Here is a 26,228-nt window from a genome sequence, read left to right on the forward strand (position 1 = left end):
ATCATAGTTATATTTGATTTTTACATTCGAACATTTTCGAAAGAATCGAGTCAATTCCAATGGTGGGGGTAGATCTCCAAAACTATCGAAATATGCGACTTTTTTCCCGCATTTTTTATATGCCACCCAATGTGTTCCTGGTCCACTTATTCCATCTAAATTAACAATAGCTCTCTCGTTTTGTCGTGGACCTGAAGAGGGTAATCTGTCACGCATGAAAACACCACGAAAATGTGGAATTTTCATTTTTTGTGCATAATAACTGAGATCGAGATCAGTAAGAGGCCTCTGAGGTAGGGGTTCAATTAGTTTTTTGTTTTGTTTGCGGCTTTGTATGGTTTTAAATATAGTCCTAAACCTTTACGGTACGGTTTGAGGTATATTCCACTTCCGCGTTTGCCCAATGCTACAGCCTCCATGGTTTTATTGTGGCGATTGGCTTCCATTAAAGCCGCTCTGCTGGCTTTTGCTGAATTTACGGCCTTGGTAATACCAGCAGCGGCTCCCGCTAAACTCCCTAGTGCGGATAGTCTAGCAAAAATTGGTATCAATGGCAAAAGTCCACCGATCTTAGGAACAGTAATTATGCGTGGTGTGCGGATTTTCTTCTTTCCACCGGCAGCTTTCTTCAATACATTTCGCACTTTATGGACTATCCCAGCACCAAATGCAACTTTTCTATTTTTATTCTTCTTTGTTTGTTTTCTCTTACTTTTTTTCTTATTGCTGCTACAACCCATGCCCATATGTCTTTTTGTTTTCATAATGTTGGTGACAAGTAATGCAGCTGCTCTTTCCCCAATACTCGCGTCCTTCGATTTAACCCTATCCCAAGCGCTGTATTCAAGTTCTTCGTCGGCTAAATGTCTTGCCGCAAGATCGGATGGATGCTTAGAATATTGAATATCGTGTTTCTTGCATTCAATATCTAATTTATTGATTCCGGAATCGTTACGAGCTTGTTTCAGTTTTGTACCGGTTCCACAGAATTGATAACCTCCGGATAGATGTAATTCGAAAGGAATTTTGTTTATTAAATCATTAACAAAACCACAACCTCTTTTAATTTTATGATCACTTTCAATACGTCCGTATTGTTTGATGGTACACATTGAAATGAATAAGCTAATTACATTTATATAGTCTCCAACCACGGCACGATGCGCATTGTTAAACAGAAAGAAAAGTTTGCTGTAGATAATCTAGATGAGAAATTTGGGTGTGGATTGAATGGACAAAGGGTATTCAGACATGGTCCACTACTTCCATCATCAGTTCGAGGACTCATCATAGGACCCTCAAATTGTGAAAAGACTAATGCAATGATATCGCTATTAACATATCCACAAGGACTGAGATTTAGAAATGTGTATCTATATTCGAAATCACTCAATCAACCTAAATATCAATACTTGCGAAATGTTTTGGAACCTATAAAAGGATTAGGTTTTTATACATTCAGCAATAATGCAGAAATAGTGGAACCCTCCGATGCTAAGCCTAATTCTGTTTTCATTTTCGATGATGTGATATGTGAAAAGCAGGATATTATTAGATCATATTTCTGTATGGGACATCATAAAGATGTTGATTGTTTTTATCTCGCACAGACATATTCACGGGTACCCAAAGAATTAGTGCGTGACAATACAGATTTCATCATAATGTTCAAACAAGATGAGACGAATTTACATCATATTTATTCAGATCATGTATCACCCGATGTAACATTCAAACAATTCCAATTGATGTGTGTTAAATGCTGGAAGGACCAATATGGATTTCTAGTCATTGATAAGGATAGAAAAATAGATGAAGGTAGATATCGCAAAGGATTCGATAGTTTTATATATCCGTGATCTTGTTATTCAAACTTATTCGATCACCGAATATTGTAGAGGTCACTTCATCAGCAAATTGAGCTATAATTTAAAGAGAGCATTATGAATACGAAAAATGATTCTGAAAATACAAACAGTGAAATGAATTTGAAACGTCAACTAGTTGAGACAACAGAAGCTGTCAGGCAGAAATTCAACTCAATCAAGAATGATAATATTGAAAATCGTACAACACTTGAAAAATTGTATGAGCCCATAACGAAACCATTGAATGTTTTATCATCAAACGCTACTTCTAAATCAGCAGTGTTATCATCAAACCGTGGAAATGTTCAATCTACTTCAAATTATCCCATGAGTACTCCAATAGGAAGAAAACAATCTTTTGATAGTGTATCATCTGTGAATAGTGACACGAGCACACTTCAAGACGATATGAGAACAACTCTATTCGAAACACCATCATCGTCCCACATCGACTCCTCGGATCCTGACACCTCACCTGATATGAATGAAAGTGGTGAAGATGTTTTGGTGAAACATTTGAATAATGTAAGATCTAGAAATCCAGCATATGATGGAACATTTGGGGTACGTATGGATCCTATTACACAAGAGCTGAAAATGGGAAGTCTAGTGGTAAATTTCAAAGATGGAAACATTTCATTTTGGGATGCTAATAAAGTGAAAAAATATGAATGCACAGGTAGTCCAGAATTGTATGATATGATCTTTTTGAAGAATCCACAAGATGTTGATAATGAAGAAACTCGTCAAGTATATTCCAAAATATTGAAAATAACGAATGCTCCATATAAACAATATCATCTGAAGAATGGTTTTAAAAATACAAATTCTAAAAAATTTCGTGAAGTCATCAAACCTCTATTAGATTCACGACAATATCCAATAAGAAGTAGAAGTAAAATTGGTGGAGCACTCAAACGAGTGAAAATGGAGAAAACATATAATTCTAAACCTGTGAATTATGTATACTGGAATTCACCGAAAGAGTTAGTTGCTCGCCTACGACTATTGGTAGCTTCAAAGTCAGTTGGACATACCGGACATGATAATGAAATAATTTCAATAATTGAAGAATAACGTGAAGAAGGTATAATATATTAATATATATCCACAGGTAATGATCACTGTCACATCATCATTCAGTGCAGTAACATTATCACTTTTTTTTTTACCTATAATCATATTGAAATAGAATGACTAATGAAATAAGTGATATCAAACGACAAGTTGTTAATGAATTACATAGACCTGCAAGACGTAATTTTCGCAGAAGAATAACCACCATCAAAGGTTTTGCAGATCTATGGCAAATAGATCTAGCTGAACTACAACCTTATGCAAAAAGTAATAAAGGATACCGATATATACTTGTAGTGATTGATTGTTACTCAAAATATCTGTGGACTGTGCCAGTTAAAGATAAAACAGGTAGTACAATGACTAATGCAATGAAATATGTACTGAAGGAAGCCAAATTTTCCCCCAAACATATACAAAGCGATCAAGGGAAAGAATTTTTCAATAGAAGCTTCTCATCTCTCATGCGAGAATATAATATCAATCATTATTCAACATTTAGCACAAAGAAGGCGGCTATAACAGAAAGAGTGATTCGTACAATAAAGGCATGGCTCTACAAGGAATTTTCGATGAGAGGTCACCACAAATGGCTCGATATTCTTCCAATCATAACTAGTAGATATAACAATAAAGTTCATCGTACAATAGGTATGGCACCCATCAATGTTGATTCAACAACAAAATTGAAATTCAAAGGTATCAATGGAATTGGAGGAAAACAAAGTAAACCCAAATTCCAATTGAATGATATTGTACACATAAGCAAGTACAAAAATATTTTTGAAAAGTCTTACACTGCGAACTTTACCACGGAGCTCTTCAAGATTGTTAAAATTAATAAAACCACCCCAACGACCTTTAATCTTAAAGATATGAATGAACAACCGATCAGAGGATGTTTTTACGAAGAGTTATTACGAACCAAAAATCCTGACGTATATCTGATTGAGAAGGTGTTGAAGAGAAGAAAAAATAAAGTATATGTAAAGTGGTTAGGCCTTCCTAGCGAACAAAATTCTTGGATTGATGAATCAAATATGGTTTAAATGTATCTACTATTGTATTTACGAATAAAGTAATGTTAAAGTTCATTTTTGTTTTCATTTTAATTACAAGTATGTGAATTGAAAAATATTGCAGCGGTAAACGTTGCCCCAGCCATTCGCAACGTTCTGTGTATACCAAACCAAATCAATTGTATACTCCATTCCCGCTTATATTTTTTAACTCACGATATTGAAAACACATTATCATTCCCAAAACTAATCGCCGTCACTTTGAAATGCAGTCTCCAACTCTTTTCGCCAATTATCTCTCACCGATAATGCCGTCTCATAAAGTTGAGTCGACTCCTCAAGCTCTGCCTGAGCTTGCATTCTCGAACGTTGATTGAATTGATTATCTTTAGCAATTTTTGAACGGAGTTCATCTGCATCCGTACACATTTTAGCCAATTCAACCTTCGCTAATGCAATCTTAGCATCTAATGGTTGAAGAGTTTTCTTATTAGCATTAATAGCCCGCTCACTCTTTTCAAGTTCAGCAATAGCCATCTGCGCCTTCACAAGGCGGCATTTTGCTTTCTTTTTCATTTCTCCAAACCGATGTAGAGGACTGAAAGAAGATAGCGATTCAGCTTTCAAATCACCCTTCATTTCTTTAGGTGAACCTTTTGGCTTCCTCTTCGATCTGTCACTTTTCGTTGTGGGTTTTTTCTCTCGCACAACACTTTTCGATTGTTTCTTTTCTCTGAAGTCAGTGACAATCGATGAAGATGCATTAGTAACCTTCCTCTTGATTGTTCTAGATTTCAACACCAAGAGGAAGGGTAGATGAAGGGTGTTTGAGTGGTGATGATTGCGAAACGATTGGATTTTCAATAACAATTTGCTCATTTGGTTCCGGCACATTTGCAAAGTTAACAAAGTCGTTAATATCAAAATTATTTATCGAATCTTGAGTCGATAAATGTAATACTGGAATATTTTCAAAATCAGTGTCGATATCAACAAGTGGTGAACCATCTTCAGCAATCAACAACGGCATAGAGCTCATGGTAATGATTATTTAGGTCTGAGGAATGATATGTGATAGCAATAGAATGTGAATAGGAAAGGTGATGATGTTACTGATACTTCACCTTTTATAGAAGAAAATAAACTAACGCATGCGCTCTTCTATCAACTAGCCCACTCTTTCATTGACTAGCACATGCGCTCTTGCATGCACTCTTTCATCAACTAGCCCACTCTTTCATTGACTAGCACATGCGCTCTTTCACTAAACTGTTCACGCATGTGACGATCTTCGTCATTCAAGAGGAACATTTTGTTGCATGCATTTCAAAATGTGAGAAAATAACACAAATAGATTCAAAATAATATATTTATTATTAACAGAAGACAATGACATTAATAAAACAAAAAAAAATTAAAAGTGTTGATGTGTCTCTGTCGTTGTAGAATGTTCTTTGATTCTTGTCATCAATATTTGTTGATCATGTGTCAGACAGCAACATTGAAGGAAATGCATTCTCCTATTGGGGTAGAGTTGACCAACCTTCTCACACAGATCCCAAGTACTTCTACATGAAGTGCATACATGATTCCAACAAGTCGTTGTGTATGTATCACAACGCAAACAACGTAGCAGCGGAGCTGGAATAGCAGCACAGGTAGCACAAATATTTCTACAAATACCCATATTACTGGATATTATAGGTTCGGAACACTTCAGGCACTGTAACTGTTGCTGACGATATTCAATTTTTGGCCACTTCGGTGGATGAGATGGAGGCGACAGCTGAATCCGCGACGTACAATCATTGCACATACCAGTGCAAGGATAAATTGTTTCCTTAGATCTACTTATTTGGCAAAAGTAGCACAAAATAGCCCCCACTATCATCATTGGGTAGACACACACTTTTGGTTTTTCATCCCACTCTTTTGGAAACGACATTTTTACTAATTCGTTTAGAAATAATAAGAGATGACTTATAGAAACTCTGACTGCTCTCTCTTACAACGACATTCTCTATTTATACAAATTAACATCATGTGAAAGTATAGTGGGGAAACTTATCCTTCTCTCCCACTCAAAACGAGTCAAGTGGAAGGTGGGAGTCGTACCAATTCCACTTCCTATTCAATCATATAAGTCGACTTACCATCCTGAAGTTCATTCATTCACTCTACAACTGTAAGCAAACAAGTGTGAGCAAACAACAAGATGAATTCTAGAAAAATAGCTGCTGCATTAAATAACATATCTGCTATTGATGAAAATAATTGGATAGACGAGTCAGATGATGAGGATGTCAACATTCCACTAGAGGAAGTGATAGTTGAAGAAGAGGATATTGGAGTCGATGAAGATGTGATAGATGAAGTTGAAAATGAGGCCAATGAAGATGATGACGTGGTGGAGTTTGAGGGGGTTGTGGATTGGGACGAAGACGATGAAGGGATTGTAGCTGATTCTACTGAAGGTGATGGTGCTTTGAGGATCGGTATGCGAATGCTCAATGTAGATGAGACATTAGAAGATCCATTGGACTTATATTGTGCAATGGATGCATACGTGTTGATCAGCACAATTGATGGTGGTAACAAGGAACTATGTTGGTGCTGCTTTCGTTTTTATTCACACAGAAATAACAATGGAGAGTGGTATCATCATGTCAACACCCACAACACCGTCTCTATTATGAAAATGGGGCAGAATTGGTGTGATGCTTGCGAGAGGCCCCTAACAAACTTCACCCGAGTGTCGACATGCATTACATGTAACAATGTCAAACCTGTGGCATAATAACCGTGGACCTACTGGTCAAAAAAAAAACAACAGCCCTTTTCAGGGCTACATAATTCACACAAACAGTAGTAGTAGAATTCACAGATTATGTGACAAATGACTACTTTGACTAAAAAAGTCGAAGTTTGGATTTTGTTAATAATTGAATATCTGTGCATATGATGAGTACTTCTTTGACTAAAAAGTCGAAGTTGGGAATTTGATAGTCATTGAATATCTATGAATATGATGAGACTACTTTAAATGAAAGTTGAAGTTAGCATTTTGTCAATCATTGAATGTATATAATGATGAGTACTACAGAGTGGGATGATGGTACTTTTACATGCATTTTTTTTGTTTGAGACTATAATGTTAACATAATGTTAACAATGGTATGAACCTGTTTCTATTTGAAAGTATAATGATAGCTCTGAAAAGAGCTGTTTTGTTTGTTTCAGTCTTCAATTGTAGCCCTGAAAAGGGCTGTTTTTTTCATTAATCCATGCAATGATATGAACTAACGCTCCTCATCATCAGAAACAATAATGATGGTGTCGTCATCTGAATCAGATGATATACTAATGATATAGTCCTCATAATCATCTGAATCAGATGATATACTCATGATGTCGTCGTCATAATCATCTGAATCGGATGATATACTAATCACATCGTCCGCATAATCATCTAGATTGTTGTCGTCAACAGCCATCTCAAACTCTACATCTACTTCCTCCTGCATACTTTGTTCTACTCGTTCTGGGAAAGCATCAGGAAGATCATAGATTCGCTGCAGAAATTGAGCGAATGTTGTACTGAAATGATCGGACGTTGAATCTATTTCATGTACCTGGACGGGTCCTGTACTAGACATTGTGGAAGAATGATGTAGAACTGGGATTGATACTATATTTATATTGGAAAAAATAAAACGGAGGGGGTGAAGTGTAAATGTAGAAAAATTCAGTGTTTGATATTCGGAAACATCAAGAATGACGATCTTCATGAAACTCTGAGCAAAAACTAATAAGGGCGAGGGAGGAAGACACTGCCCCAGCCTCGCAGTGTCTCGTGTACACCAACCAAAAAGTGTGTACTCCGTGGAAGGAAAGGAAAGGAAAGGATGGAAATGATTAGAAATCATCATCTGAATTGAGGACTTCATCATCAATCAGGATGGGGGATGGTGGAGGACTGTCTTCGATGAGGATTGGGGATGGTGGAGGGCGTCTATCCTCAGACTCATCGTCAGCGTCATCGCCAGCATCATCGTCGTCGTCATCATTATCGCTGTCCTCAGGCTATGTCATCCCAATCAGGATCCCGCCAATCGTTTGGGTCAGGATATTCATTGTCCGAAAGGTGCGCCTCATCACTGCCGGTAACAAATTGCACCTGAAGTCTAAAATCGTATATTATGTCATCATACGCAATCTCGTGAGGTGCCGTCGTCGAGTGGACTAAAGGTTGATGAATCGGCATCCAAAATGGTGTCTGAGGCTCCTGAACGCTATATGGTTCACTAGTTGAGTTAGGTTCCATAATGGAGGTGAGTGATCAACTGAATATTCCAACAGATAATTCCTACTTTTATACTTTTGAAAGGGAGTGGGGGAGGAGTGGGGAGGAGTGGGGATTAAGTGGGAATGAATTGTAAAATGGAATAGGCTATATTCAATGAAAGAGATTATTTACAAGTGATTTGAGAACACAAAAATTGATGTGAGGTATTTGTCTATAAGAGCTTGGAATTGAAATGAAAAAAGAAAATAATAATAAGACGAAGTGAAGAAAAATGCTCCAACCATCGCATTGTTCAATGTGTACCAAACCAAAACAATGTACCTCCTAAAATTACAAATATAAACTTAAAACTACCATATTTAAATATATCTAACTAACCTAAACCTAATATTTTATTTACACTCAATCTACATTATTATTCACTTATTTATCTACAAAAAATTTTCCTAATAAAGTTTTTAAATTTGTACATCGCTCTACCGAAGAGGTCTCTGCTTTATCGCTTTCCTCCAGAGATGTGTGCTCTCGATCTAGTTCGGCCAATCGTTTCAAAAGATCATTTCGTTGGCTAACAATTTCAGCCCGTCGGCAGGAATTGCTAGCCAACTTGGCCAAACTAGCTCGAGAAGCAAGATCAATTTCCCTACACCTCTATAGGTAAGACTCCATCTCTTCACTCACCTCTCCGATAGGCTGTCGCACTGGCACTTGTGGCACTAACACTCCAGGATTCGCCGGTGTTGCCAGCATCGGCGAAAGCGGCACCGCCAACGGGGCCAATACGACGGTAGCCTCCTCCGATGGGGTCAATACGACTGGAGGCTCCTCCGGAGAAGGCGCCCTGGGTTGTTCCACTACTCAAGCTCTTACGAGCGGTCGTCCAACTACCTGCATAAGGATTAGTCTTATTGCAAGCAATATTGTCGACATACCTTTTTAACAACCCTGTCCTCCTCCTCAAATAAGTCAAGGCTGAGAGATCGGCCCTTACCGCTCGAACTTGCCACCTTGTCCTTCACCACCGGCCTAGATTGTCCGCCTGTTCGCCTGCCGCCTGGAATAACTCAGGGCTGAGAGAGCGGTCCCGAGCGCTTGAAGATGCTGCCTTCTCCTGATCGACCACTGGAATGATGGATGCCATGGCGTTGCTAATTTCCTGTTGAGGAGTGCTCTCCTTGGGGTATAGGCATGCATGCGCGAGTTGTGGGAATGTGGAGGGGGCGCGCATGCGCACGACGGCTCATAAAAATATCAGGCTCACTTAGTTAGTGTGTTCAATATGAAATACCGTAAAAAAACGAGGAAACCGTAAAAAAACGAGCAAAATGAAAAAAAAAACGAGCAAAATTTTTGGTGTCCGGGATTCGAACCCGGATCTTCCTCGTGGTAGGCAAAACTCTTTACCATTACACCACCATAGGCTTACTAACGTTAAAGTTTTACATTCTATATAAATTACAAAGTATTTATTTAGATGAAAATTTCATTTTTTGTTGCAAATGTAACGGGATAGAGTCATAAAACTTCAAACCATAAAATTGTTACTTCAAGATTATCGGTATTTAAATATTTATTGAACTTTTTCCGTAAGGTTTACTACCTTTTCAAAATTCCTTAAATACTTATGAGTTTCAGTTTACTTAGTAAACTTAGTAAACCTAACCTAACGCAGGAGTAGATTCACCATGTCCGTTCAATTAATACATCATCTGTTGGTTTTGGTTTTGGTTCTATTATTCTAACATTTGGATTAATGTCCAGTCCTGGATATCCCAGTCCACCTGATGGCCTGACTTTATGTTTTTTCTCCAAAACTTCAACTCTCTGTTCCAGTACATCATATTTTTTCATTGTAGTCGCTGTTATGTTAGACATAGCATCATATTTTTTCATTGTAGACGCTGTTATGTCAGACATTTTTATTTCTACATCACTTGTAAGTTTGTCAAATTTACGAGTGAAAGTTATCCGAGCCTCTGCAATTTTATCATCGAATGCTTGACGGGCATCGCGAGCAACATTGCCTATAGTGGATTGTATTGCAGCTTGTAGGACTAGAAGTATAACGTCCTTTGTTCCATTAATTTCCCCCTCAAGATATGATACAGTTACACAATCACTCTTGTCAATTGGTTCACTTGTATTTTTCAATATTTTTCTTTGCATGTCATAATGACCATCTTTTGTTAATTTAAATCCATTACCGGGAGGACCTCGAATGACATTACCACCCCATTTTCTTTTTCTGCCAAACTTATCGATTGTTTTAGACATTGTGCACTCTACGATGATTCTTTTCAAACTGATATTTCTATCATTTACATTATGCTATATACTTTGCAGTAATTGGTTAGGAAAATAGAAATAAAACAAATAAAATTTCTATCATTTTTATATTCATTAAAGTAATACATATACATTAATATCACATTACAGTTTTATTTATGAATACCTACATAAACATCAATATTGGATTTTCCGGTTTTAAAGATATTTCAGTCATTGATCTCGGCAGACAATTAAATAATTTATCATTGCTCACATCTTCCAAAGTTGATAAAATTGATTTTCCAAACCTTGTAGAATAAGTTGACATATTTTTAATTATATATACTTCATCAATTGGTAATGATGATAAAGCCTTTTGCTCTAGTATTTCAACCTCCTGTACAATCAAATTATTGATTTTATTTAGGTCTACTTTTAAAACGGACATGATGAAAATATGTACCTGTATATCATATTTATTGTTTTGTAATCATTTTCTATTGTATATAATAGGATTTAAATAAATAAAACATGAAAAAAAAATACAAAGTTTTTTATTTGACATTATTTATGATTTACAGGAACATACAGACTATCTAAAATAACTTCTTCCTCATAGTCATCATTTTCGCGACCATCTTCAATTTCTTCTCGATTTTCATCATTCAATTCAAAGTGATGAATGTTAATCCTTGGCTCGCACAAGTTTCGACTTCTGAGGGTTGTCGTTCGTAGGGGTGCGACAGCTGGTTAACGGAAAAAACAGATTTTAAACAGATTTTTTTAAACAGATCCATTCTGGCAAGTATGACTGGAGGCTATACAGAAATCTTCTCAGGTTCAGTTCAATCATAACCTCACAAAGTTGCCACAGTTCCAATTCATTATCCAAAAATTTGTTACAAACTTCTGCACCACTCCGATAGTTCTCAGCATCACGAAGACATAATTCGATTTGTTTTTCATCATAGCATACACTCATATTATAAACGCTTGCATGTTCGGCTCCATCACCCAACACCTTCAATTTAGACGACAAATGTTGAACCGATGATTTGAGATCTACAACATCGACCCAATCTTGACTTGCATATTGCATCCACATCTTTGAATGGTGGAACTGAAATCAAATAAAAAAAAAATTAGCAACCTCCAACTTGTTTCCATGATATAATACTCACATTCCCATTTTATTTTTACTTATAAAGTGTATTCAACTAAGTTGGTTATGTTTATATTTCCATATAATTATCATCTAAATTATCTAATATATGAATATTATTAAAACAAAAAGAAATTTACTATACATAATTACTATTATTATTCAATCTTTTTGAATTTGACTAGAGATCGCGTTTTCATACCTGCAAAACTGCGGGCTCTGACCTAAATACACAATCGTATATTTACCACCCGATGAGTTGATACAAGTTATATCGTCATCACTGAATTGCAACGAAATACGTTTTGGTAGCCATGTTTTAAATAATTTATCATTGCTCACATCTTCCAAAGTTAATAAAATTGATTTTCCAAACCTTGTAGAATAAGTTGACATATTTTTAATTATATATACTTCAATTGGTAATGATGATAAAGCCTTTTGCTCTAGTATTTCAACCTCCTGTACAATCAAATTATTGATTTTATTTAGGTCTACTTTTAAAACGGACATGATGAAAATATGTATGAAAAATATAAACGATTTCCAACAGCAAAATACACTCACCGTCTTCCTTCTATTACGAACTGAATAACACTCTACCAATTGCTTACTGCTGCAGATATATTCGTCTACTGATTTCATAGTGTGCCAGGCATTTCTTATATGTTGAACAGCGCGAGTCACCCCCACCATGAAACCGTGAAAGGTTCACATTGCTAGTTGCTACTCACTAGAGATGCCTCACGTCACAGCCAAGCCCAAGAGGGCACACCGATGAATACGCATTACTCAACCACACGTCGTGGAGTGAACTTGCTCTCTTACTGTTGAACGGTTGCTGCTGCTATGACGTCACACCACTACTAACTTGGTGGGCTCACACCGATGGAACATTCATTACTTGGAGAATCTTCGAAGTATGCAGACGTATGTTTGTACATAGACAAGCACATGATGAAACCATGTACCGTGCATTCACACACACACACACAAAATCTCATATGAAAAAAAAAATCTGAACGATCCCTGCACCAGACACTTCAAGGTCACATCGCCTTGACTTCACTAAACAACAACAAAAAAAGCAATTAATACGTCATAGTGGTGGCGGGATGCCGGAATTCGGCTGTATGCATCTACTGACGCGTGACTGTCATTGTCATTCGTATTACTAGTACTCGACTGTTTTAGTGATTGTGGTCGACTTATTAACGATCACACTTTATCTTACTGAATACTGAAAAGCTAAAAGGTTAGTGAATTCATAATGTTTAGGTCAAACTTAAACAAACATTATATGCGTGCTAAACGGCATTCGCAATCTGTTCTCTATACACTCATCCCGCCGTCCGCAGTTTCATCATGAGAACAAACAGCCGAATGTGTTGAAGCCACTAGTTTTCAATATGAAGAAGTGAAGAAAATGCAGCTCATATCATAAGTGAGTATACTTGTATATTATTTAGACACCGCCTATATTAGATATCTATAATAATTTAATACAGATTGGATTTTCATATTGATCATCTGCCATTCATTTTGAATAAGCAATTTGAATTATTTTCAGGTTCAGCTGAGAAGGCAAACATGGCCAAATCACGACAGGAAACGGTACTGTCGATTCAGGCATGAGTAGGGTGCTAATGCCGACTGAACGCCTCCCCCCACCCCTTTTGACCTTGAGACGTCACACGACCTTGAATGACGTCACCTAACCTTGAACGTCGTACACGTAGTATAAGCTTGAATGCGGTGTTTGACCTTGAGTGTGGGGTTTGACCTTGACGTTCGACACTTCGACTACCTTGAGCTTGCTCCATGGCATTGAATGTTGACCTTGAATGAAATCGTGACGTGTACAGAATATACAGTGGGATTAGGCGTTGCGGTGTTTGACCTTGAGTGTGGGGTTTGACATTGACGTTCGTCACTTCGACTACCTTGAGCTTGCTCTGTGGCATTGAATGTTGACCTTGTAGCTCCCATTTGGGTTATGGTGGGGGGGGAGGAGTTGGGCTTTTATAAGGAGTGTGGTGTGAACGTTTCACTCATTTCAAATTCTCCTTATCGTACGGTAGATATTTCTATATACAAGATGTATTCGTGCGTTGATTGTAAAAAAAGTTTCACTCGTAGTGACAACCTACGTCGTCATCAGCGGGATTCCTGCACACCCGCAAATGGTGATGGACCTCCAACATCGAAGAGGCAACGGTTGACACCCCCAGCACTTCCAACACTGCAAACATGCGTTTGCTGCAATTTGACTATTGCAAGCGATCAGATGAATGTACATCGGAGGACGTTGCAGCACAGAACAAATGCATGTGTTCAATATGGGGAAGGTGTGAAAATTGTCAATACAGCTTTCAAGTGTCGAATTGTGAGCTACCGAGTGGACAGTGAAAACCACCACATGGATTACCCAACATTCTTCAATGAAATTAAGCAGAAAGTAGTGAAACTACTCGAAGAAGTGTTGGATATCCATAAATGCATGAAAGTGAACATGGAAGTGTTTGGGCGGTACAGTCTGCAAACTAAGGATCTTTCAGACATCAAATCATTTAATAGTCCCAATGAAGTAATTGATCAATCGAATGATTTGGATGTGGTTTATAGCAGTTTTGCAGATAGTTTAACTGTTAAAGCAGCGGAATTTCAAGATCGGGATTCAGGTATGTGATCTAGTCAAAATGTTGATGATGATGGACTTATAGAGAAAACCCATATTTTCAGGTTGGACCATTGAGAAAATTTTGTACTTGGAGGTGAATATCAACAAGTATAGCCCCTTCGGAGGGTCTTCTTACATCAAATTGCCAAGGTTCATCGAATTGAAGAAAAGTGTGGTGAATGTTCTTAATCAAGATCAGTGCTGCTTTGCGTGGGCTGTGACTTCAGCTTTATACCCTGCCAGTCAGAAACTTAATGAAATTTCATCATATCCCCATTTCTCAACCGTCTTGAATGTAGCAGGTATGGAATTTCCAGTTAAGTTGAAAGATATTCCTAAGTTTGAGGTTATGAACGATTGCTCTATCAATGTTTATGGGTTGGAAAATGTTTTTAAAAATGGTAGAATTGAATATGAAGTTGTGGGTCCGTTACACTATTCTAAACGTAGATTAAATAGTCATGCTAATCTGTTGATTATTACAGATGATTCTGGTAATAGTCATTATTGTTGGATTAAGGATTTATCGAGACTAGTATCATCACAAATATCTGCCCGTGGTCATAAAAAGTATTTTTGTGATGGTTGTTTATTGTACTTTGATAATGAACGAACTTTATTGCGACATCAGTTGAATGATTGTAATCACATATCGACAACGACACCATCCACAAATTTCAGGGTTGATAAATTTGGTAAAAGGGTACCTGAGAATATTTTGAAATTTGAAAATATCGAGAAACAGTTGAGGGTTCCATTCGTTGTATATGCTGATTTCGAATCTATTCTGAAACCAGTGCATACTAATGAGCCAAATCCTGCTAACTCTTATACAAATCGAACATATCTTCATGAACCATATGCTTTTTCTTACCTCATAAAGTGCTCTTTTGATGATTCTATATCTAAATTTGTACTATATAGAGGTGCTGATGCAGCTAAAGTGTTTGTGTCAAACTTGGAGGCTGATGTCACCAATATTTATCACAAATATTTGAAGAAAGTCATTCCAATGAGTCCATTGACTGATGAGGAAGAGCATGATTTCAATATTGCCGCCACATGTGGTATATGTGGAGAACCATTCGGTGATGGTGATATTAAGGTGCGTGACCACTGCCATCTAACGGGGAAAAAAAGAAATGGAGCTGCACATAGTATTTGTAACCTCAATTTCAAATTGCCCAACTTTATACCCATAATTTTTCATAATCTCAGTGGGTATGACTGTCATTTGTTCATAAAAGAGTTATGCACAAACAAAACAAAAGTTGATGTCATTGCTCAAACTAAAGAAAAGTATGTTTCCTTCACGAAACATATAATTATGGAGAGAATAGTAGATCACAATGGAGTGATGAAAAATAAGTTTTTGAAATTAAGGTTCATCGATAGTTTTAAATTTATGGCTGCTTCCCTTCAAGAGTTAGGTGACAATTTAGATGAAAAACATTTTGTGGAAACAAGAAAATATTTTCCGGAACAGGATAAATTCAAACTTATGAGGCAGAAAGGTGTTTTTCCGTACAGTTTTATCGATTCTTTAGATAAATTAAATTATTCTAGTATACCATCAAAGGTGGACTTTTATGATAAATTAAATGAAAAACATGTTTCTGATGAGGATTATGATAGAGTAAAGCAGGTATGGAACACATTCAATTGTCAAGATTTGGGTGAATATTCTGACATATACCTAAAATCTGATGTTCTACTGTTGTGCGATATTTTTGAAAATTTTAGAAATATGAGTTTAGATACATATAAATTGGATCCTGCTCACTATTTCACTTCTCCAGGTCTTTCTTGGGATGCTATGTTGAAGTATACGGGTGTCAACTTGGAATTATTAACTGATATCGATATGGTGCATTTTCTCCAAAACGGTATACGTGGTGGTGTAAGCCAGTGTTCGGAGAGAAAGCATATTGCAAACAATCAGTTTCTTCCAAATTATAATCCCGAAGAACCTTCATCTTTCATAATGTATTTGGATGCAACAAATCTGTATGGTCATAGCATGTCTCAATCATTACCTTTTGGTGGGTTCACTTGGTTGACCGCCAGTGAAATATGTCAGTTGGATATCAATAGTATTCCAGATGATAGCCCCCAAGGATACATACTTGAAGTAGATGTGCATTACCCTGTCGAGTTACACGATCTACATTCGGATTTACCATTTTTGGTTGAAAGTATTATACCACCTGCTTCAAAGTCCAAAATACCCAAACTTATTCCTAATTTGAATGATAAAAAGAAATATATCATTCATTATAGGAATTTGAAACAAGCGGTCCGTAATGGTTTGATGGTGATGAAAACTCATAGAATTCTCAGATTCAATCAGTCACCGTGGCTGAAAAAATATATCGATTTAAATACAAATTTGAGAAATAAGGCTACCAATAAGTTTGAGAAGGGTTACTTCAAATTGAATATAAATTCCATATTTGGCAAAACGATGGAAAATGTAAACAATAGAAGAGACATTCGAATTGTCACACATTGGGAATCCATAAGAAGAGGTATGGGTGCCAATGCTTTGATAGCTCGTCCCAATTTCAAAACATTATCCATATTTTCGGAAGACTTTGTCGTCATACATATGGATAAAGTTAAGGTTTGTTATAATAAACCATTGTATTTGGGGTTCAGTATATTGGATATGTCGAAAACAGTCATTTATGATTTTTTCTATGATGTCATCAAAAAACATTACGGACCACAAGCTTCTCTTCTCTATACCGATACGGATTCTTTGATATTGAAAATAATGACGGATAATTTTTATAATTTTATGATTGCAAATGTTGACAAATTTGACACTTCTAACTATAGGTTGGGTAATAAATTCAATGTGCCAGTTAGCAAATCGGTGATTGGAAATATGAAGGATGAACTTCCGAGTGATCCCATCATCAGTTTCCATGGCACCGGTGCGAAAGCATATCATGTACAAAGTGTGTCTGATGAAATAAAGAAAGCAAAAGGTATTAAAAAATCCGTTATAAAAAATCAAATTTCAATTGAAGATTACATTAGGATTGTTGAAACAGGCGGTATAATATTTAGAAAGATGAATGTATTCAGGAGTGATTTACATGATATTTACACGTTGATGTGCAATAAAGTCGCGCTATCACATAATGATGATAAGCGATTCATCATTCCTAATACCACCAAGACATTACCTTGGGGCCACAACGATATTGAATTCTATCAGACAAGTTCCGAACAAAATTTAAGAATTCTTTTGAATGTACTGAAAGATGAAAACAGTATAAGTGACAAGAAATTAAATTTACTCATTGCCTTATTGGAAGAGCAATCGAGTGATTGAATTTTTTCACTCATTATCTGGTTTGTTCAACAAATTGTAAAATTCATACTTGTGGAATATTTCAAACGAATTATCCTACCCCACTTTCACCCCCACTCCCATTCCCACCCGAAGTGGTAGGGAGCATACGGCTATAAAACATGAGGAGGAGGCCACAGTTCATCATTCGATTGCAGTCTTCCTTCGAAAGAAGCAGCCAACCTGAGATACCTGCCAGCCAACTTAGTTGAAGTTGAAAATTCCAAGCAGCTTGATGTAAGTACACACTTCCATACTATTTATATTATATTGTCTAATATTTTCATTTTCTCTTTCTAGAATCATGTCTTTTCTAAGGAATGCTCTGATGACCCCGATTACCACTCTCAGTGAGAGACAGTTGGAGGATGTAGAGCGGAGGAGGGTGGTTGTCCTACAGGACATCATGGTACAACCACCAGCTGCACCACCAGCTGCACCACCAGCTGCAGCTCCCATTCCACCACCGGGGATGACTTCCACCCAGGAAGTGGCGGCTCCCATTCCACCACCGGGGATGACTTCCACCCAGGAAGTGGCGGCTCCTGACTTGAAGTTCTTTTTCGAGGACTTCAAACCAACCCCCGAGGAGGAGATTGACCCCCCACCAACTTTGTCGACATTCAGTGGACCAACTTCTTCGTCAGCACCCCAAATCGAAGATTTACTGAATGTCTACAACCCGGACCTGGACGAGTCTCTGGCGGATTTATCGCATCTTCAAAGCTTCTTATCGCCCATCGAACTATTATCCCCCATCGATTCAGGGGATGAGTTCGAGAAACCGGTGAAGAGGGCCAAGAAGATGAAGAAGTCCGCACCTGTGAAGAAGTCCGCACCTGTGAAGAAGTCCGCACCTGTGAAGGCATCCAAAGCCAAAGGTGGGAGGGGTGGTAAGTTGAGTGCTTTTCGCAAAAAGTGTGAAAAGAACTCACCTTACGTTGGTTGGCCTACAGCACCCCTTCCAGTGATGGAGGTGCAGAACTTGGTGGAAGTCGTCGCCCAGGTCCATCGGGATGCGTCACCCCCTCCAGTCACCCCCCAGGTCCATCGGAATGCGTCACCCCCTCCAGTCACCCCCCAGGTACGTGTTGAGCATTCCGAACAAGAGGTTGGCCCGGAAAATGTCCTTTCACAGACTGTGGTAGAGGGTAATAAACTCAAAGAGTCTATTACCTATGCACAGTCTGTGAAAAAGAGATATTTGAGGGAAAAGAAGGTTGTGGATGGTTCTGATTCCAGAAAAAGGGCCTTGATGGCGGATATTTCCACCATCGAGGCCCAGAAACTGGAATTAGAGAAGCGACTCTCTATGCTTAGGGCGAAACTTCAAGAAGAAGATTCGCAACAAGGAAAGAGTTTGGCTTACATCCAAAAATATGGACCTCTTGTTCAGGAATGGGATGCCATGTGCCAGGGGTTCCTTAATACCTAACCCCTTTTGTAAATATATTTTTGTTTAGTTTTAGTTAGATGTATGTTTAGAATAAAAAAATTTTAATTTTAGGAATATAATAAAAACTTGCATGTTAATTTTAAGGTTATGAATGTTATGAATGAAAAAATAAAATAAGGAATATTGGAGTGCATATCTATTTTGGTTGTTGCACACAAAATACTGCGTGGTTGGGGCAGTATTTATTCCTTCATTCTAGTCATTTTCTAGTCACATGTAGTATATAGAATAAAATTAGTTAAATAGAATAATTGTATAGAATTTCCATCATTTGAAAGTGTGTGAATTGTAAAATAGTTATTTTTTCTAGAGAATAAATAAAGGTGATTCTAGTAATGCTCTGAGTATAATTCCAAAACCTTTTGACACTTCTCTCATCATTACTTCTCTCAACATTATTCAAACAAATTTCATTTATGTGAATGTGTAAAAATAAAATCATGAATCTAATGAATATTATATTGGATTTATTCCCCAATTCTCACATCAATACTTGAATAAATAACCTAGTGGGTGTTTATTTTTCACATATTCCCCTTCCCTTACTCTACCCCACTTTCTTCAAATCATATAAATAAGATTGTATTCTCAATATTCTTCAACTTGTTCGTTCATCATGAATCAAGCAACACCAATTATTCGGGAAGCTGATTCCACCAGTGAACCTCATTTTGCCCCACCAGAGAATTGGTCCTATGGTGACATTCAAGTTGCTGTAGTTGATTCAACATCTCCCGATGATGAATTCGATGGGTATTCAGATACAACAATAGAGCTGAATGAAGAACAAGATGTAACCTCAGACGAAGATGAGTTTGAACATGATGAATTTGCCAGCCCAGAACTTGTGGATCAACTGTGGCTTGAAGATCATCAAATCGCTCCACCAAATATCATCGTGGTGGTTGATTCTCCCGAACCTGACATCATCATTATAGATGATGATGATGATGATCAGGTAGGTTGGGTTAGGTTTTCCTCGGAGTGCACATAGTACCTGGTTGGTGCACACGGAATGCTGCGTGGATGGGGCAGCATTCAACCTAACCACTCTATTTGGTAGTAGTGAAAAAAATAGGGCTATATCGGTACACCCTTGCGGTGAAACGTTAGTTGTTTCGCTATAAAACGAACTAATTAGAAAATGGAAACAGTTAATCATTATCTTTGAATATCTTTGGAACATTATTTTAATAATGTTGATAAAAATTCGTATCATAAAGAAATTTCAAGCAATGTATATTCGGATAAGTAACGAAGGGAAAGGTTGTATAGGCGATCGCGAAGCGATCGCTCAGCAGGCCGCTTCGCGGCCTGGGGCGCTCAACATCCGCCACTTGCATCCGGCCCGGATGCTCGGCCCGGATGCTCGGCCGCTCCGCGGTCGAGCGGTCGCTTGCGGTCGCTCGGCCGCGGAGCGGCCGAATTTTAGCGCTCAACATCCACCACTTGCATCCGGGGCGCGTTTTTTGCGACCCCCACCTCCCCCCCCACTCCGCCTCCCACTATACCCCCTCCTGTGCAAGAGTATAAATGTAGGAGTTCCTCAATGTAATCTTCAGTTGAGTAGCTATCGTCAGCATGTCAACATACCAGGAAGCCGATTCCACGACCGGACCCCAGGCGGAAGAACCTACAGCGCCACTCCCGGATCTTCAGTTGGAGGATTCCGATATGGAGAATCCAGATATGGAGGCCGATTCAACCACCACGCCTCATCACCCTTCCACATCTTCGGTCCAGGTACTGCATGTGACCAGTACCGAAGACCACTCCGAAGACTCGAGCAGCTCGGATGATGATGATGACGATCTCTGGGACGACGATGCATTTGCGGAGGAAATGGCGTTTTCTGAGGGTTCGGTGATGTGGCAGTACTTCCCCCGACCCGATGACAGCGACGACGACGACGACTTGTAATCCCTTCCTTTTTTTTCCCTATTTTTTTCCCTATTTCACCCATCCTTTATCCTTCCTCGGAGTACACATTTTGTTTGGTTGGTGTACACGAGACACTGCGTGGTTGGGGCAGTGTCTACCTCCCTCTCTCCTTTCCACCTTTGAAATAAATATTCTGAATTACAATACCAATTACTCTTATTGACTACTCTGAATAAACACCCCTCGAATTTGAAATATTGTCTTATGAAAATTATATTTCCAAATCTTGACATGAATTCTGCAATTGTTCAGATAAGAGAGAGCTAGTATGTTATCAAACAGATTCAAATCCACTCGGACGCTTAAACAATCATTTTTCAATGTGATTTATTTTACAAAGATAAGATATTCAGAGAACTTACATATTCTATAACACATTTGTGCATACCTCATATGTATATGGATGTACATTTTAGAGGTATATCCATATATTACAAACTACTCTTCGTATGATTATGTGACACTCAAAATATTCTATTTCTTTGACTGAGTGATCAATCTTATTATTAGATATCTACACTTTGTTTGTAGCTCTGAAAAGAGCTGTATTTTTGTTGACCCGAAAGTCCACGGTAACTGCTCCGCAGATGGGGTGTTGTTGCAATCTCATTATGAGATATCTACTCTTTGTTTAAATAATGTAGCCCTGAAAAGGGCTGTTTTTTTTTGTTGACCCGAAGGTCCACGGTTACATCTCCAGAGGTGGGGTGTTGTTACATATGATACAGACGGCTATTCTCCTAAAGTTGGTCAAAGGCCTATCACATGCTTTACACCATGTTTGCCCCATCTCCATGAAGCGGGCGGTGTAATGAATGTCGACGTGCTCATAATACCCTCCATTGTTATTCCGCACAGAATAAAAGCGGAAGCAACACCAACACAACTTCTCTATTTCACCGTCAATCGTTTTGATCCTGACATGGCTATCCGTTACACAATACAAATCTAACGGATCATCCAATGTCTCAGTGATATTCAACCACTCAACATTGCCAATAACTACTCCGCTGTCGTCAGTCTCGTGAGCCGAATCTGTTGCGATACCTTCATCTTCTTCTTCAACAAGACCTTCTTCATCATCATCAATATCTAAATCCCCAACACCTTGCTCAATTGCCTCATCGTCTTCGATATTTAAGCCACCTTCTGCACCTTGCTCATTCACCTCATACTGCATATCTCCACCATCATTTTCTTCGTCAACACCCACTATCTGTCCAACGTCTTCAAACTCTTCCACCAGCTCATGGTTATTAATATCTCTCTGAGATAATAATGCTAACACAGCAGCTCTCTGGGCAGACATATTAATGTATTCTTGTGGTGATACTTGAATACTGACTGAAGTTTACAATCCCTCACCGATTTTTATATGATTTTTGACAGTGGTGGTGGTAGCTCCCTCCACTCTACCCCACTCTTCACGGTACCTGTTTATAAGAGGGAAACATGGGAGCGTGAGAGTGTAGTTAAATTCATCGATTGAATATTTGTACATCTATCAGTGAATATGTCTTTCCCTAAAGAGTGGGATACAAAACCGACAATACGCGGCATTCCAATCAAAATTGGCAAACATATAGTGTGTTACAACTGCCATGGGTATTGGCCTGAAACATATATCAACCCATGTACCGGCCTGTGTCGTAGATGTGTTGTGGCAAGGAATCCAGACCCACTTCGGAAGAGGATAAATGGTTCAACTCTAGAAGTAAGTGACTACCGCCAGCAGTGCAGAGAATGTTCGAAAGAGATTATGTGTAATAATATGGGCATTTCAAGGAATATATGCATAAATTGTGTAGCGACTTGCGATACATTAGTCCAGCGATGTCTACAATGTGGTGAATATAGTGTGGATTGTTGGAACAATTTATGCAGTGCTTGTAGAAATGATTGGCAATTGTGTGAGAATGTCGGCCAATTTCACCCCAACAGAGATGTCCACTTTCGAGAGTGCTGGTGTCTAACCCATGAAGAGCGGATAGAGAGACGGAGGATTCATGGAAATCTTATGCTAACATACACATCTTGAAGTGATTTCAATATGTTGAATTTATGAAAAATAAAACCAATAGTTTACATATTACTTGTATCATTTCTAAGGTTATTATTCTATTCAGTTTTTAATAAATAAAACAATTTTAATACACTATTTTTTTATTTTTTATCTAATATTGAGTACAATCATGATAATGTCATTACACTAAAGAATTTTCATCGATCCATGAGTTGTGATCTTCAGAGAACCCCAGCCACTTTACATAGAGGCGATGTCCTTTTCTTTTTAAAACTCGCTCCACCAAATACGTATTGGGATCTTTCGTTTTATTCAACTCCAGCCCATAAAAACAGCCTTTGATTGGTTGCCCATTCACATCTTCTAATGCATAAGTTATAGGTTCTGTATTATTAACTTTCACAACTTTGAATATTTCAGCTGTAAAATTTGCTGTATAACCTTTATCGAATGCATTTTTATATTTGCTGATTCGAACACTATCCCCAATTTTAAACGTACTTTTTTTACGTTTCACATGTGGACTCTTAGATTCGGCATACATTGACAATTTAGTAGACTGTTTCACATCTGCAGGTTTCATACCAATCGTACGATGAACTTTGTTGTTATACTGAAGAGTAATTCTAGGAAGAATGTTCAACCACTTGTAATGACCTTGAAGTGAAAACTCCTTATAAAGCCAACTCTTCAATGTTCTGATTACTCGTTCTGCAATTGCAGCTTTTTTTGTGCTGAATGTTGAGTAATGATTGATGTTGTGTTTCTTCATTAACGATGAGAATTTCGAATTATAGAACTCAGTACCATGATCAGATTGTAAATTTTTTGGAGTATATTTAGCATCTTTCAACACGCTTGCCATAGCTGCAGTAACTGAATCACCAGTTTTATTCTTCAACGGCCTTGACCATACAAACTTTGAATAACAGTTGATAACTATAAGGATGTACCTACATCCCTCATTTTCTTTAGAATATGGTTGCATTTCCATCAAATCCATCTGCCACAAGTCAGAAAAACCCTTTATTATTGTCTTCCGACGGGGGAAATTTCGACGCGCCGGCTTGTGTATTTCTTTCACAACCTGCCATTTTGCATTACTCATATTACTGCTCTAAGACTTCTTCAAGATGATAAAATTGAGGAATCACTTTTCTACTGTTCAGGTGCAAGTGTAACGATTGACTATTAAACTTCAATGACTCGCTCAGTAAAAGTATCAACCAACTTAGCTATTACGTCAGTTCGCTTTTCCACATTACACAATTGATCAGCTAATGCAGAAGTGATGAGTGCATTTTTGTCAATGATTATTTGCACCTCATTATGTTTTGAATCAATATGTTTTCCGATGTTACGTAGCGTTGATGCAATGAATTCTTGGAAATACTTCAGAGTTGTCTTATTGACTTTTCTAATGTGATCGTCAACATATCCTTTAGTAACAGAATCTTTACTGTCTACAGGTTCACCAACATTTTGAAACCGCTTATTCTGAATATCATAATCACCATTTGGTGTGAGAATGAATCCAACACCAGATCTTCCAACTATTGGTTTACTAACACCACCTCTTCTACGACCAAATTTATCAATTGTGGTATGCATAGTTAGATCGTTTGTGATCGACTGAGCCAGTTTCACACATCATGTTCATGATATTGCGGTCAATAGACTAATCCTTCTTCACGTAATTCCTCAATTATGGCTAATATTTCATTATCATGTCCGGTATGTCCAGCCAGTCGTGAACTCCAAAGTAGTCGAAGGCGATCAATCAATTCTTCGAGTTCATTCCAATAAACATAATCTGTATGCTTATTTCTGATATATTTTTTCTGGGTGGGTATTTTGATCATGCCAGCACCTTCTCTACTAGGGTTTCCATTGGATAATAATGGTAGGATTATTTCTCTATATTTCTTCCAATTATTCGATAGAAGACCTTGTTTTCTCTCATTGTATTTATATGCAGCCTTTGTTAATTTGAGTATATCACCATATGTGGTCATATCGGAAGAGGGGATATTTCTCGATGGTACTTTCATGAATATCAAGTTATATAGTTTTGGAGTGCCCTGATAAGAGCCAATAGTTTTACCATTTTTCATAAACACAATTTTCTCATCGATAAATTCCACATCAGCTACTCCCATTTGTAAATTTCCCGTTTCAGTGTTCATGTGTACTCCAAAGACTGTATCGTAAGAGGGATTTCCTGATAGTAACTTTTTTATATGCTTTTGTACTTCATCACCATCATCGAATACATTAGGTGATTGTGAATCTAAAGTTGTCAATTGAGAGGTTTGAAGATCCTTCGAGGAAGCCCCTTCAAATTTCGGTTTCCACTCACTTTCAATTATAGTTTTGGCTGTTAATGGTGTAGCAGGCTTTGTTTTCTGCATCACTTGATTCATTTGAGATGCTCCTTCAGTATTGGCAGATATTACTTTCAAAGGTGTTATTATTGGCTCATAGATCCTCTCGAGTGCTGATTGATCACCTAGACGACTACTTTTGATATAATTGAATTTCTTCCGAACGGCATCCGTTGCTTCAATTAACTTTCTTTTTAAACATATTTCATCATCATTTTTTCCCTCCATAATTCACTCCAAGAATTTGTATAATGAAGTGTTATCTCCACTATCTAGCACTCAAGTGATTCAATTCTTCAAGAACGTCAAGGATATATGAAAGCGTCGAATCCTTTTCGATAACGTCCATTTACCACTTCTCGATCCTTATCAATTACTAAAAATCCATATTTATCTTCCCAACATCTCGCACACATATCTTGAAATTGCTTATATGTTACATCTGGTGATACATGGTCGGAAAAAATATGATTGAGATTCATATCATCTTGTTTGAACATTACGATAAAATTTGCATTATCTCGTATCAATTGTTTCGGAACTCGTGAATATGTTTGGGCTAAATAGAAACAATCCACATTTTTATGACGACCCATACTGAAATATGATCGTATAACATCCTGTTTCTCGCACATAACATCATCAAAAATGAATATCGAATCAGGTTTGGCGTCTGAAGGCTC

General features: G+C 37.7%; 1 protein-coding gene across 1 annotated transcript; it reads left to right on the plus strand.

The window, feature by feature from the left end:
• The first annotated feature begins 17,842 nt into the window (after positions 1 to 17,842).
• LOC141480383 (uncharacterized) lies at positions 17,843 to 19,210 on the plus strand. Its single transcript, XM_074170315.1, has 2 exons — positions 17,843 to 17,978; positions 18,042 to 19,210. The coding sequence occupies exon 2, from the start codon at positions 18,046 to 18,048 to the stop codon at positions 19,174 to 19,176; it is 1,131 nt and encodes a 376-aa protein (XP_074026416.1). The 5' UTR covers positions 17,843 to 17,978; positions 18,042 to 18,045; the 3' UTR covers positions 19,177 to 19,210.
• The last annotated feature ends 7,018 nt before the right edge of the window (positions 19,211 to 26,228 follow it).

Source organism: Leptinotarsa decemlineata, unplaced genomic scaffold (assembly GCF_025532065.1).
Source record: "Leptinotarsa decemlineata unplaced genomic scaffold, Ldec_3_MD MMD2_P_RNA_scaffold_8, whole genome shotgun sequence".
NCBI classification, from domain to species: Eukaryota; Metazoa; Arthropoda; class Insecta; order Coleoptera; family Chrysomelidae; genus Leptinotarsa; species Leptinotarsa decemlineata.